Source organism: Cherax quadricarinatus, chromosome 74 (assembly GCF_038502225.1).
Source record: "Cherax quadricarinatus isolate ZL_2023a chromosome 74, ASM3850222v1, whole genome shotgun sequence".
NCBI lineage: Eukaryota > Metazoa > Arthropoda > Malacostraca > Decapoda > Parastacidae > Cherax > Cherax quadricarinatus.
This window is the reverse complement of record NC_091365.1, coordinates 10,198,853-10,212,405: the sequence shown is the minus strand read 5'-3', so window position 1 is coordinate 10,212,405 and position 13,553 is coordinate 10,198,853. Positions and strand designations below refer to the sequence as shown.

At 36.2% G+C, this 13,553-nt stretch overlaps 1 protein-coding gene across 15 annotated transcripts in view; it reads right to left on the bottom strand.

Annotated features, from left to right (window-relative positions):
- LOC128700135 (Ca[2+]-channel protein alpha[[1]] subunit D) overlaps positions 1–13,553 on the bottom strand; it is a gene marked incomplete at its 5' end in the record, with an annotated part of 794,286 nt that overhangs the window by 265,871 nt on the left and 514,862 nt on the right. For 12 of the 15 annotated variants that reach the window (XM_070100780.1, XM_070100771.1, XM_070100781.1 and 9 more), the window contains 1 exon segment: positions 5,682–5,702. In XM_070100780.1, the coding sequence (XP_069956881.1) occupies positions 5,682–5,702 (21 nt within the window). 15 annotated transcript variants of the gene reach the window in all.

Genomic DNA, 13,553 nt, shown 5'->3' with positions numbered 1-13,553 from the left:
GATTTCTGCCATTTCCTGCCAGTTTTTTTTTCCTTCCTGGCACTAAAAAACCTCTCCCTCTTGAGCGGCTGTGGCTACCCAGGTTTTCCCATGGCCTGGATGTTTTGTATCTTTTTGTCCCCTTTAGATGGTATGCCTGGCAATTTAAGTTATAGCACAGTCTTTCCTGTACTGAAGAGGTACACAGTTCAGGGTGAAAAAGCTTACAGGAAGGGAGTTTGCATTTTCCTGTTGTCATATGGGCATGGCATTTTCTAGGGTGGTCATAGTTGCATGTCCCATCTGTTTTTCCAGATTTCCCATGCCAGCAGATACCGAGTGCATAGTATGTGCACAGGCTTGGTTTCCGTTTGCCTTGGGTTTCTGTGACTGTATTCCCTGTTGGTGCATGTTTCCCTGTCTTACTTCTATCCTCCCTAGCACCAACAATGGAGCCCCCACCAGTTGTTTTTGGTAATATATCCTCACTATTGCTAGTGGAGTCCTCTTGTTTGCTATTTCCTGCGGTATTTCTAGTTTGCAATATTGGTTTTATCTTATCTTTGACTACACTTGTTTCCCTACTATGGCTCCTGTCCCCTATGAGGTCATTTATATGTATTCCTTCCTGCGTATAATTCCCGACTACCTGGACAAAATCTCCAGCTTCACCATTACTGTCTCCCAGGACAGCATCTCCAGCTTCCCCATTACTGTCTCCCAGGACAGCATCTCCAGCTTCACCATTACTGTCTCCCAGGACAGCACCTCCAGCTTCACCATTACTGTCTCCCAGGACAGCACCTCCAGCTTCACCATTACTGTCTCCCAGGACAGCACTATCAGCCCCCCATTTACTGACTACCAGGACATCATCTCCAGCCTTACAGTTTCTGACTACATGGCCAGTATCAAGGGCAGTACCATTCAGCCCAGACTTTTTATGTTCCCATCTGTTGTAGAAAGCTTCCAGGTTTTCTATGAAAGCAGCTTTGATGTTGACCTCTTTTAATACCCTTGTGATTTTAGTCCACATTTTATCTCATTTGGGCATACCCAAAAACACTTCCCTGTTTTAATACTGCTTGTAGCTAGTTCTTGGATATCTGCACAAGGGGCGTGACACCAATTTCCACAAAAATGACAATTTATGCATGTGGAAGCCCGTTTGTTTGACTGACCACAGACTACACACAGCTTCATAATGATTTGAATGGTTGATTTACTGCAATTCTACTACAACCTCTTGAATATTCTATTAATAACCTGCTAGGTAGTGCACAACGAAACCGTTTGAAACCAGTCCAGGGTTCGGACCAGTCAAGGGTTCGGACCAGTCTATCTGATCTGATCAGTGGGTCACTTATTTAAACCATACTGGTCGGTGATTTGAGCTAACACATGAAGGATCTACTGGAAATTATCTACCCGAGTAATATGTGATTTGATTGATACAAAAGTATAACTTGCGTGTTGAAGAGCCGGTGACTGCTGGCAACTCCTACAGTGACGAACAGTCGACCTCCACCCTTGTTTATCAATCGGTGTATCTAGCTTTTCTATTTTTTCCGTCTCCACCACAATAAATGCTATATTATCACTATAGTTGACTGGTGAAAATTTTGGAGGAAGGACGCTTTTTCTGGAGTAATAATTGCTTCTCGTTGTGTATATTGCGACCGCTGGTAGCTACAGGTTATATGAAATTCACAGTATATGTCTGGTATTTCAAGAAAAAAGAAACTAATGAAAGTCACTCCACTCCACTAAGTACCATTATAATACTGGTTAGTTGCTACTACAACACTGTATTCTGCTATTCACTGGTATCACTAGACTATATGCGAGTACACTAGCAGGCCAGGAAGATTATTAAAAACAGCTGACCTGTGGTAAGTTTCTGGCGACTTCTGGCACCTGCCTCTATAGGCTTATCACTTCATTTACAAATTCACCTGTTTTCAAATGACACTTTAGCCTTTATCATCAATATACTAGGGAGCCACTGTAGTATACACTATACACTATGTATACTCAATGTTTTCAGGGAGACTTTCTTTCCTCTGACACAAAGTTCAATTATTATTATTTTTTCACACGGGACACAGGCCTATGATTCCCCTCTGGCAGTAAACTCTGCTAGGTAGTGCACACTAATTCTCCTTTTTTGACTCAGTATATAATGTTTTCCGCCCAAGATTGGTTCCAGGCGCTAGAGGGATGTATCGTATAGGATTGATGACACAAATTAAAGTTCTAGCACGTAAGAGCCACCGTGAAAACACCAGAAAACCCGAAGCACAACGAGGCACGCTGACACTGTCACGCTACACGTAAGGTCGTTGCACTTAATATGCTTAATTATACATAACTTCATGAAATTTTCAAGAATATTTATATAATGCACCTACTGTATAACTAGTTTAAAATAAGTTTAATAATAATAATATTAATAATAATATCTTTATTTCTACAAGTACATGTACAAGGTATACAGGCCTATTTGATACCAACGACATACTACTAGTATGTACATATAAAAAGCCGCTTGTTATGCAGAGCATATTGGGCAAATTAGGTCAATTTTGTCTCAGGATGTGACCCACACCAGTCGGCTAATACCCAGGTACCCATTTTATACTGATGGGTGAACATGGACGTTAGGTGTCTTATGGAAACACGTCATAATGTTTTCCAGCTGTATCAGGGATTTGAACTCCAGACCTCAGTGTGAAAGCCGATGCGCTAGTGATCGAGCTCACTAAAATGCCTCACATAACTGGGTTTTCCACGTAATATATAATAAGCAATAAACCCCAACCACACCAGCAGGCAGTGACTAATTCTGGCCTTGTAAGTCACTTATTAATGTCCTGGGTATTCGTAACAAACAAATGTAATAATTGTGAGTGCCAGAGTTTGACCCTGCATTCTAGCAATAATAGAATTACTCACATAATGTCTTAGCTCACTGCACCACAGAAAGTTATATAAGGTTTCATCAACCAGAATCCTGGCAAGGTCTGTGAATGGCCACTAACTGGGCCTCTATCACACATTTTCCCATAAAAATGTAACAGGAGGCCCTACTTAATGGCTGGTCACAGGATAATTTTCCTAATCAATTCTTATAATGTGGTAATTATTTCTTCCTTTTTCCTCCTATCATTTAGACAATGTCTAATGCCATTAGCCTGACTTCTTAACAAGTATCTTTCAATGTTTCAATATTTGTGCTACAGAGGGAACCACACACCAGTTCAATCAAATTACTAGCTACTCTCATTCTCCTAAATTAAATTCTCAGCCTTTCATACACAGCTACCTACTGGGTAGCAACCCTTTGAATAATACAATATAAAGATAATGAACAAACTCTGAAGCTTGCATCAGAAGGATCTTTAATCTTATCAACACTGAAACAATTCATTCAACAAGAAACTCCTCTTTACTGTAGGTTAAGTAAATCTTTGATGGCAAGACTAATACATAGAAATAATATTTATACAATTTTTGAATCATATTTCTAGTAGTGAATCCTCAATCTTTTCACAGCTTCAGTCATCTTAACTTTAAAGAAATATAATAGCCTTTTTAGGGGTATCCTGATAAATTGCTAGATGAAAGAACAGCCTATCCTTACTCAGTGAGTGAGGAGCTATTTTTTATTTGTGTCACATTTTAATGGCAACACACTGCTGCCAATAGTATCCCTTGTTTATGGACCTATCTTAATTATTTTAGTGTGCCTCCTCTCTGACTGCATAAATTTCCTCCATCAGTATTCTTTCTCTTCAGCTTTTCCCCCAAATCTTCTGAATGTTTCCTCAACCTTCACTACCTACTTCTCAATTATCCTGTTCCTCGTTCCTTATCTTTTTTTTTTCAGACCTAAAAAAATGGTGTATAATAACTTATCTGTACCTACAGTAGCAGAGCTAATTTCATAACATTCCATTTTTATATTAATTATCTTAAACAGTTTTAAGTTTCTGGTGGTAATAGAACCACCTCATCTTTTAGCTCATGCTCCTGTTCAACCTCAGCCTGAAAAATAAGTTTCTAATATCCTCCTAGCACATCGTCTTTCGTAGTTTATAACTATGGTCTCTTGTTCTCCCTGTGATGATGTTTGTAAACCTTCCTTATTAATTCTTTCATCGTCATTCATAATCTTGTGTTTCATCATGTCTCCTTGTTTAATCCCATTAGTCAGATAGGGCATGTCTACTGCCTTCAGCCTTTCTTCAGAACTCATAAAAATTTTGATCTTTGTAAGTCATTTTATAACTTTTTTCCAATTTTGTCTACCACATGAACAAAAAGCATTTTTAGCATTTCCCTATCCATATATCTTAAATTTTTTTTAAGGATGTTAAATGTTGCATATTAGTTTCTAATGATTTCATTAGTATTAATAAAACATGAGTTAAACATTATGTCAGTTGCATGAACCACGTATTCTTTTATGTTGCATCTTCATCTCTTATGCATTAATAAACTGTCCACTGAGGACAGTGTATAGACAAGTGAATCTGAATTTGATGGCTGAGGTATTCTTAAAAGTACACTGATCATTAACATGATAAAAATTTAAGGTGTCAAAGAGACACGGTGGGAAAGAAAAAGAAAGGGACGAGGGAGAAAAAGGGAAGGGGAGGTGGAAGAAGGGAGAAGAGGGGGAAGGGGGGTGGAAAAGAGGAGGCAAAAAAAGATTGGGGGAGGAAGGGGAAAAAGAGGAAGAGGGGGGGATATACTGTAGATGTTTTCACCAATCTGGATGAACAAACATCTTGTTCTCTAATGTCCTCTACATTAATCATTATGCATAATTAAGAATAATCTATGTTAAATGTAATATCAAACATAAGTAAAAGGAAATACAATAAAGAACTTTGTCTTGAGGGATCCATAACTTTGCATATATAATAAATGACGTGCTCAAATTTAAAAAATTTTGGTACAAAGTCCTTTTTATATTACCTTCAATTCTAACTTTCACTTAGATTTTATGAATACTAGTTCTATTTCTACACACCATGCCAGACTCTACAATTTTTTTTATGCATATCTGAATGCAAACTAACAAATTCATCAATAGACTAGTGAGCATGTTTAACAAGCTTAATTAATGAGCTTGCGCTAACAGCCTGATTTTAAATTGGTCAAGCACAAAGCATAGTACCCTCACAGTCATAAACTAATTAATATAAAAAAAAACATGCAGATACTCATAATAATACCATGATGCAATAAACTATTACTAATTTGAATCCTTTTAACCTAATAAATAAAAATATTTAGTTCCATCAGCAAAATAACAGATTTTCCAGCACTAAGATTATCAATGTTACAATTGTTCATTGTTCTTGATGGCAGGAAAGGAGCATGTTATCAGCATTCAGCATCTCATGTGAACAAAGTTGAAACAATTATTACCTAAAAAAAAAAAAAAAAAAAAAAAAAAAAAAAAAAAAAAAAAAAAAAAAAAGCATATACAAGAGGAGCTATAAGCTGCCCCATGTTATAATAGATAATGTAAAAGCATGACAGAAGATAGGAGGAGGGGCAAGGCTGGCATTATCAAAAGGGTTACTGAGGTATTTTATTCTATAACTACAGGATGAGGCAGAGTACAGTCCATTACACGCACAAGACAATAGACACTTAACAAAAAAGGTAGATTAAATGATAGAACAAACCCAATCCGGTGGGTTCTCTTGCTGTAGCATTTGTAGTTGAGACCAAAGATGAGAATGAAGCATGAAAAAGAAAATGGCATGGAAAAGTCTCACACGATGGAATGAAGTGGAATTACAAGGTAGAACAGGGAAAAGCTTGGCAAGCATTTCATCCCGTCCTGATGGTTTAGCTGACACAAAAATAAATTTAAGGATGGATATGTTTGTTATAGTTGGTTACAGATACTGTATGGTATTATCAAATTTTAACATACATGCCTTGAGGTGCCAGAGTTCAGTATTTCCTTACTTTTATCATAAAATTCAGTAATATTAAAAATTCAGCTATTAACAAAATAAACATACTTAATATATCATCTCAATAACCCAACTGACAAGATTTAGGGAAAAAATAATTAAGAATATTACAAAAACAGTGGAAAAAGTATAAGGCATAATTATTACTTAAAACAAAATTACAGTCTATCATTATTGATATCAAGAGACAAGTTTACATACATCAGTCATAACAACTACACACAGTTCTTCCCACAGGGAATGAGCACTATTTTCAAATGTTTTTGACAGGAAAGCACAGAATTTCCCCCCACACGATAGCAATGCAAGTTTCAATAGCAGCAACACTGAGCTAAACTTCATTGTATCATGAATTAATAAAATTCTACATGATATTACACAAGAATGAGTTAAACTTCATTAAAATTAATTAAACCAGAATCTTCTGAGAGTATCTGAAGCAGCTAAATTATAAGCCAAGTACAATGAGGTGAAATTTCTCAAGAATTATTTTTTTTTTTCAACAAGTCGACTGTCTCCCACCGAGGCAGAGTGACCCAAAAAAAAAGAAAGAAAATCCCCAAAAAGAAACCACTTTCATCATCATTCAACACTTTCACCTCACTCATACATAATCACTATTATTTTGCAGAGGCACCCAGATACAACAGTTTAGAAACATATATAAGGATATATAAAATATCCCTCCAAACTGCCAGTATCCCAAACCCCTCCTTTAAAGTGCAGACATTGCACTTCCTACTTCCAGTACTCAAGTCCAGTTATATAAAAATCACCAGTTTCCCTGAATCCCTTCACTAAATATTACCCTGCTCACACTCCAACAGCTCGTCAGGTCCCAAAAACCATTCGTCTCCATTCACTCATATCTAACATGCTCACGCATGTTTGATGTAAGTCCAAGCTCCTCGCCCACAGAACCTCCTTTACCCCCTCCCTCCAACCTTTTTGAGGATGACCCCTAACCCGCCTTCCTTCCCTTACAGATTTATATGCTCTCCATGTTATTCTACTTCGATCCATTCTCCCTAAATGACCAAACCACCTCAACAACCCCTCTTCAGCCCTCTGACTAATACTTTTATTAGCTCCACACCTTCTTCTAATTTCCACACTCTGAATTCTCTGCATAATATTTACACGACACATTGCCCTTAGACAGGACATCACTGCCTCCAACCACCTCCTCGCTGCAGCATTTACAACCCAAGCTTCACACCCATATAAGAGAGTTGGTACCACTATACTGTCATACATTTCCTTCTTTGCCTCCATAGATATTTTTTTTGTCTCCACATATACCTCAGTGCACCATTCACCTTTTTTCCTTCATCAATTCTATGGTTAACCTCATCCTTCATAAACCATCCGCTGACATGTCAACTCACAAATATCTGAAAGCATTCACTTATTCCATACTCCCTCTCTCCAATGTGACATCCAATTTTTCTTTATCTAAATAATTTGATACCCTCATCACCTTACTCTTATCTATGTTTACCTTCAACTTTCCACCTTTACACACCCTCTCAAACTCGTTCACTAACCCTTGAAACTTTTCTTTAGAATCTCCCATAAGCACAGTATCATCAGCAAAAAGTTACTGTGTTAACTCCTATTTTGTATTTAATTACCCATAATTTAATCCCACCCTCTCCCCAACACCCTAGCATTTACTTCCTTTACAACCCCATCTATAAATATTTAAACAACCATGGTGACATTACACGTTCTTGTTTAAGACCTACTTTTACCGGGAAGTAATCTCCCTCTCTAATACACACCCTCACATGATCATGACAGAAATGTTAAAAGCACAGGGGGGTATAGTATTGGAGTGGTTGGTATTTTTGTTTAATAAATGCATGAAAGAGGGGAAGGTACCTAGGGACTGGCAGAGAGAATGTATAGTTCCTTTATATAGAGGGAAGGGGAACAAAAGAGATTATAAAAATTATAGGGGAATAAGTTTACTGAGTATCCCAGGTAAAGTGTACAGTAGGGTTATTACTGAAAGAATTAGAGGTGAGACAGAGAGAAGGATTGCAGTATTTAGATAAAGGTAGGGATGTTTTCAGTGCATATATAGATTTAGAAAAGGCATATGATAGAGTGGTTAGGGGAGCAATGTGGCAGATGTTGCAAGTGTATGGAGTAGGTAGTAAGTTACTAAATATTGTAAAGTTTTTAATGAGGATAGTGAGGCTCAGGTTAGGGTGTGTAGGAGAGAGGGAGATTACTTCCCAGTAAAAGTAGGTCTTAGACAAGGATGTGAAATGTTACCATGGTTGTTTAATATATTTATAGATGGGGTTGTGAAAGAGGTAAATGCTAGTGTGTTGGAGAGAGGGGTGGGATTAAATTATGGGGAATCAAGTACAAAATGAGAGTTGACACAGTTACTTTTTGCTGATGATACTGTGCTTATGGGAGATTCTAAAGAAAAATTGCCAAGGTTAGTGGACAAGTGTGTGTAGAGGTAGAAAGTTGAAAGTGAACATAGATAAGAGTAAGGTGATGAGGGTATCAAACGATATAGATAAAGAAAAATTGGGAATCACACTGGAAGAAGTGAATGTTTTCAGATACAGTGGACCCCCGCATAACGATCACCTCCGAATGCGACCAATTATGTAAGTGTATTTATGTAAGTGCGTTTGTACATGTATGTTTGGGGGTCTGAAATGGACTAATCTACTTCACAATATTCCTTATGGGAACAAATTCGGTCAGTACTGGCACCTGAACATACTTCTGGAGTGAAAAAATATCGTTAACCGGGGGTCCACTGTATTTGGGAATTGAGGAACGAAAAAAGGTGAGTGTTGCATTAAGGTATTTGTGGATACAAAAAATGTTATCTATGGAGGGAAAAAAGGGAATGTATGAAAGTATAGTGGTACCAACACTCTTATGTGGGTGTGAAGTTTGCGTTGAAAATGCTGCAGCAAGGAGGTGGCTGGAGGCAGTTATGTCCTGTCTAAGGGCAATGTGGGGTGTAAATATTATGCAGAGAATTCAGAGTGTGGAAATTAGGAGGTGTGGGGTTAATAAAAGTATTAGTCAGAGGGCTGAAGAGGGGTTGTTGAGGTGGTTTGGTCATTTCGAGAGAATGGATGAAAGTAGAATGACTTGGAGAGCGTATAAATCTGTAGGGGAAGGAAGGCAGGGTAGGGGTCATCCTCGAAAAGGTTGGAGGGAGGGGGTAGAGGAGGCTTTGTGGGCAAGGGACTTGGACTTCCAGCAAGCATGTGTGCACGTGTCAGATAGGAGTGAATGGAGACGAATAGCTTTTGGGACCTGATAGAGCTGTTGGAGTGTGAGCAGGGTAATATCTAGTGAAGGGATTCGGGGAAACTGGTGATTTTTATATAGCCGGACTTGAGTACTGGAAATGGGAAGTACAATGCTTGCACTTTAAAAGAGGGGTTTGGGATATTGGCAGTTTGGAGGGATATGTTATATATCTTTATATATGCTTCTAAACTGTTGTATCTAGGCACCTCTGCAAAGACAGTGATTATGTATGAGTGAGGTGAAAGTGTTGAATAATAATGGAAGTATTTTCTGTTTGGGGATTTTCTTTCTTCATGGGTTACCCTGCCTCGGTGGGAAATGGCTGACTTGTTGAAAAAAAAAAAACGATTATAATCACCTGAATTTTCTTGAGTGATAAAAGTAATAATTTGAAGGTACATAGTACTGTGGTACAAACTAGAAACAAAATAGATTTTTATTTTAATATTATTGAGAGAAAACAATTTTAACAATAGCTGTAACTAAATACCGAGCATCTTTTTAATTTTACCTGCCTCAGACAGGTCTGCCTAAGGAGTAAACCTGGAGCAGAATTATATTTAAGTTTGATCTAACAAGAATCACAATTTTTTAATTAATAAATGGGACACATTCTGTTTGAAGGATAAAGCATTAAACCTCTTTCAACCATTAAATGTACAATGTTTACCAATTTACATTAGGTCACCAGTGGAACTGGTATGATTGAAATTGAATCTGAATTGTTTATTTCTCTGTAAAGATTACAATATGGGGTTTACATATTATAATAGACATGTATGGTAAAAGTCAAGTATACACTGATCAAGACATTTATTAGGAAGCCATTCTGTCACAAGTGGCTTCTTGACTTATGTCAAATGATTCCCCAGAAAATATCTTGATCAGTTCATGCAAGTTTTTTACCTATATTGGGCCACCACATATTACCATAGATTGGAAGTTAGATCCTGCTGGGTTTAGGTAAACTTGGATTATCTCAGAATTTGGAGGTGTTGAAGGATGTTTTTAAGGGTGTTAACCCCTTGACTGTCGCAACCCCCAATCCTGAGGCGTCTCCTGGTGTTTATAAAAAAAAAAAAAAAAAAAAAAAAAAAAATCTTATGAAATGATAGAGAATCTTTTTCCGATTGTAATGACACAAAAAAAACGAAATTTGATGGGAAACTGACGGAATTATGCTCTCGCAAAGTTAGCGACCTTGGCGATATTTACAAATCGGAGCTTTCGCCCACTTTCAGCCCTATTTTCGGCTAATTCCATTGTTCCAGTCGACCAAACTCATAGCTATTTCTTTAGAACTCCATTTTTTCTATCGATTGAGCACAAAAACTGCCCATTTACCGATTTCAACTACCCAATAACATGGTCAGAAATTTGCAATTTGGCCAATTTCACGAAAATTAAAAAATATGACAATTTCAAAATAAGATCCAGAATAAACAATGCAGACATTCCTGGCTCTAAAATAACATTTTCTTTGTTCATCAGTCACGTCTCCAGGCCCCTCTGATATTACTCTTGCTTTCTATTTTGAATTTTTATTCAAACAAAAATAGAAGACTTACTATTATGCAGACTACTGCAATACTGTAATAATTATATAAATAACACCAACCCATTCATGACTGCATATCAGAATGGCTAGTTGGACATTTATTGGGCAATGATATCATTTGTTTACTTTTGAACATCGGCAAAAATCAAACATTTCCCTTACTTTGAGCTGCATTTCCAGGTTCTTTTTATAGTAAAATCAATCAAAATCACCTCCCTTTCTATAATATGTTTTCCATTCTATCAAATGATACCAAGAAAACGAGAATACAACCATAAATACTATATGAAAATAGACCACAAAATCGGCATTTTAATTAAAAAAAACGGCCTAAGTTTTTTTTCTCATTATGCACTGTGTGCTCCAGGATTTTTTTATATGGTGCACACTGACCACACAGTCCCATTCTCTCACATGTGGGCCTACCAGCTTTCTCCTGCTTGATTTGAAGCCGCCAGAATTTATGAGTATATATACGTCAAACACGGTACCTCGTAAGACATATATACATGTATATGACCAAAACAGTCAAAGGGTTAATGCTTCCATGGCCCAGTGCCAGACCAGGCCATGGGGCTGCCAGTCTTTGCTTCTCTTAAAAAGCATTCTTTGTTGTCTCTACTCATGTGCACTGAATTAACAATACAAAATGTCTTTTTTTCAACATGATTTCAATAAAAATAAATATTATTGTTAAGAGTTGTATCATTCTTGTGAGTTTAATAAAAAAGAATTTTGTCTTTAATTACAAAACTAAATGTCTGTACATTTCATTAGAATATAAATTACATAAAAAAAATGAGCTTGTGAAATTCTATTATTATAATCAGTAGATATGAAAATGTGACTCGAGAAAATTATATTTTTCTCAAGAGCAACAGTGAGCCATCATTCTAGAAAAAAATGATGATATTATTTACCTATTAAACAAAGGAAGAATCAATCATTAGTGGTTTGGGCTGAAAAAATAAGATGGTTATTATTTCAAACATACTTTAAGGGTGGCATTCATTTATAGAACCCATGACCAGAAAAAATTACATATTTGTTTTCTGAGGATGGAAGAACTAAAATAAGGCTTTGTTGTGTACATTACATGACAGAAGTTTCAAATACAACAAAATAATCATACCTTATTATGAATAACTAGTGAAAGTGTAATGAATACTTGTCAGTGATCAATGATAAACAGAGACAAAAACTATTCAGCTCTGTCTGACTTTTTTGGGTTATCCTAGGTTCTCTACACATATGCTGCTATGTATGATAATTCTATATAACTGCATTTGTGTATACCTGAATAAACTTACTTACTTAAAATACATAGATTGTATACCATACTCAAAATTAGACTATTTATAATTTTGCAAATAGCCATAACTGAAATAGAGTAAATACTCATAAAACCTGTTCTTTAATCTTAACCCTTTGACTGTCGAAACCCCAAATCCTGAGGTGTCTCCTGGTGTTGCAAAATATTTGAAAAAAAAAAAAAAAAATTATTTTCTTATGAAATGATAGAAAATGTTTTCCCGATAGTAATGACACCAAAAGTACGAAATTTGATGGAAAACTTACAGAATTACGTTCTTGCAAAGTTAGTAACCTTGGCAATATTTACGAATCGTCGATTTCGAGCACTTTGAGCACTATTTTCGGCTAATTCCATTATTCCAGTTGACCAAACTCAACTATTTCTTTAGAACTCCATTTGTTCTATCGATTGAGTACAAGAAACTGCCCATTTACCAATTTCAACTATCCAATAAAGTGGTCAGAAATTGTCAATTTGGCCAATTTCACGGAAATTAAAAAATATGCCAATTTCAAAATAGGGTCCAGAATGAACAATGCAGACATTCCTGGCTCTAAAATAACATTTTCGTTGTTCATTAGTCACGTCTCCAGGCCCCTCTGATATTACTCTTACTTTCTATTTTGAATTTTTATTCAAACAAAAAATAGAAGATTTACTGTTATGCAGAATAATGCAATATTGTAATAATTGTATAAATAACATCAACCCATTCATGACTGCATATTAGAATGGTTAGTTGAACATTTATTGGACAATGACATCATTTGTTTACTTTCGAACATCGGCAAAAATCAAACATTTCCCCTACTATGAGATCCATTTCAAGGTCCTTTTCATAGTAAAACCAATCAAAATCACCTCTATTTCTATATGTTTTCCATTCCATCAAATATGACTAAGAAAATGAGAATATAACCATAAAAACTATATGAAAATTACACCTCAAAGTCGGCGTTTTAATCCAAAAACACAGTTGAAGTTTTTTTCTCATTATGCACTGCGTGTTGCACGACTTTTTTTTATGTGATCCACACAGACCCATTCTCTCACATGTGGGCCTACCAGCTTTCTCCTGCTTGATTTGAAGCCGCTAGAATTTTTGAGTATATACATGTCAAACACTGTGGCTCATAAGACGTATATATACGACCGAAACAGTCAAAGGGTTAATATTGGTTATTAAATAAAAAAAATCTATGTAGAATATATTAAATACTGGGGAAGTGTTCAACTAATAAGGGTTATACAGTGCCTGGAAATGAGAGGTAATTAAGTGTACTGTATAATAAAACCTAATTTTAGCTATTGAAACATTGAGGATGCTCTTTAACAGAAATATATTTTAACAGTTAACATGTTAAAATCATGCACTTTACGAAATAATGACACTATAAGTTTCCAA